Raw genomic sequence first — 2,127 nt, forward strand, 5'->3', positions numbered from 1 at the left:
AATAGCTCATGAGGTCCTACATTCAGTCCACACACACCCATATCTGTCACTCATTCTTTATTTGCTAATGACACTTTTCTATATGTCAAATCAACAACTCAAGAAGCTGCTCATATCAAGAGGGTTCTTGATCTTAACACATCAATCCTCTCAAATCTACTATTTTCTTACTTAACACTAAAGTTCCCGTCAAAAAGAAGATCATCAAAGCTTTAGGTTTTAAGACAAAAGACTTACCTAGCAGTTATTTGGGTATACCTCTTTTCATGGGTGCCAACAAGATATCTTATTGGAAGAATGTGATTGAAAGGATCAAACAACGGATATCATCATGGAAGGCTAGGTGGTTGTCTCTCTCAGGCTACATTCTTCTTGTCAAATCAGTTTTATCAGCCATTCCAAATTACTATATTTCAGTTTTGAAAGCTCCAAAGTCTGCTATTGCATAAATAGATAAACTCATTAGAAATTTTCTTTGGAAGGGGAATGTGTCAGAAGAAAAAAAAAGATCCCCTTAATCTCTTTGAGTAATATGGCATTTGGAAAAAAATCGGGAGGGGCGGGGCTTCGTGATCTAGTTAAGCGAAACAAAGATTTTGGAGGAAAATTAGTTTGGAAAATGTATACAAAAGCAAATTCAAAGTGGTGTCAAATCATGCAAGCTAAATACTTGGACTCAAGTAATCCCATTATAATTCTATCCATTTCAAATCCCCCAGATGGTTCGGCAATGTGGAATTTTATGTTATCTTCCAGAGATGTGGTGACTCAATTTATTACATGGCAAATACACAATGGAGAATCTACTAACTTTCGGTTTGACTCATGGAATGGATTCCCCACCTTAGCTCAGGTTCCTCAATTGCAACTGGTAATACCAATTTTCATTCAAAAATGGGGGCATAAGCTAATAAATTATGTAAGTGGAGTTGCTCTTTACTCTAAGAAAGTCATTTGGAAGGATATCGACATTGACATTAAAGATAGTTTAAGAAGACTTATTGGTACACTTCTATCACAGAGAACAGTTATCCTATTAGACAAGGAAGATAAAATTATATGGTCCCCTTCTGCAAATGGAAACTATACAGTTCAAAATGGATATGTTGCATTGCAACACATGATGAACCAACAACAATCACAGAGAGATTTCTTCTTTAGTTGGAATAGTGCAGTCATGCCTAAAGGAGGATGTTTCTCATGGTTAGCACTTAAAAATAGAATTCTCACAAGCAACAAGCTAGCCAAGCTTCAAATAGTCCAGCAGTTCAAATATGTCATGTGTGACCAGGTATCTGAGGATGTGGACCATCTTTTTCTCCAATGCCCTTTTGCTCACCAATGTTGGAGATTTGTAACAAACAAATTAGAATTGTCAATGGCCTTTCCAAACACAATTTGGGATTTCTTTCAAGCATGGCCTACCCTCTTTAAGTAATCTCGGTTCTCCTGCATTTGGAAAATCATCCCAATAACAGTCATGTGGTCCATATGGTGGGAACAAAATAAAAGAATATTCAAAAAGACTACTTCACCAGTGGAAAAAGTATTTTTTGAAATTGAAAAGTCAATTTCAAAGGTAGTAAACTCTTATGTACAAAAAACCCAGGTTGGTTGCTCAGCTTTTACTTCATGGGATGGAACAATAATAAATAAATGGAAAAACATATATTTACCAATCATGGGTAGTCAATCCCCAATAGGCATTTCAAGTATTGCTAGAGCCCATACTTATTGGCGACCTCCTCAACCTACTTTTGCAAAGTTGAATTTTGACAGATCATCAAGAGGTAATCCAAGTGATTCAGGGGCAGTTATTTGTATTAGAAACCATTTGGGGGAAATGTTAGCATATAAATCATCTGGACTTTCTCCTGGAACAAATAACATGGCAGAAGATCAAGCCCTTCTGATTGGTCTCTCATTAGCAAAGAAAATATGAATTACTAAGATTCATATCGAAGGTGACTCCACTCTAATCACAAATGCATGTAAAAATAGGAAATCATATAATTGGAATATCAGATATGTCCTGAATCAGATATGGGATTTAATAGACTCCTTTGAAAATCATATTATCACACATGTATATAGAGAGGGCAATAGATTGGCGGATAGTTTGGCCAA

General features: G+C 36.0%; 1 protein-coding gene across 1 annotated transcript; it reads left to right on the forward strand.

Annotated features, from left to right (window-relative positions):
- The first annotated feature begins 532 nt into the window (after positions 1-532).
- On the forward strand, positions 533-1,438 carry LOC131039625 (uncharacterized). Its single transcript, XM_057972415.2, has one exon. It carries the CDS (start codon positions 533-535, stop codon positions 1,436-1,438), a length of 906 nt encoding a protein of 301 aa, XP_057828398.2.
- Positions 1,439-2,127: the final 689 nt, after the last annotated feature.

The sequence above is a fragment of the Cryptomeria japonica genome, chromosome 5 (assembly GCF_030272615.1).
Source record: "Cryptomeria japonica chromosome 5, Sugi_1.0, whole genome shotgun sequence".
NCBI lineage: Eukaryota > Viridiplantae > Streptophyta > Pinopsida > Cupressales > Cupressaceae > Cryptomeria > Cryptomeria japonica.

Coding starts and splice junctions, on each gene's coding strand:
- LOC131039625 (XM_057972415.2), top strand. CDS start 533: ATGGCATTTGGAAAAAAATCGGGAGGGGCGGGGCTTCGTGATCTAGTT.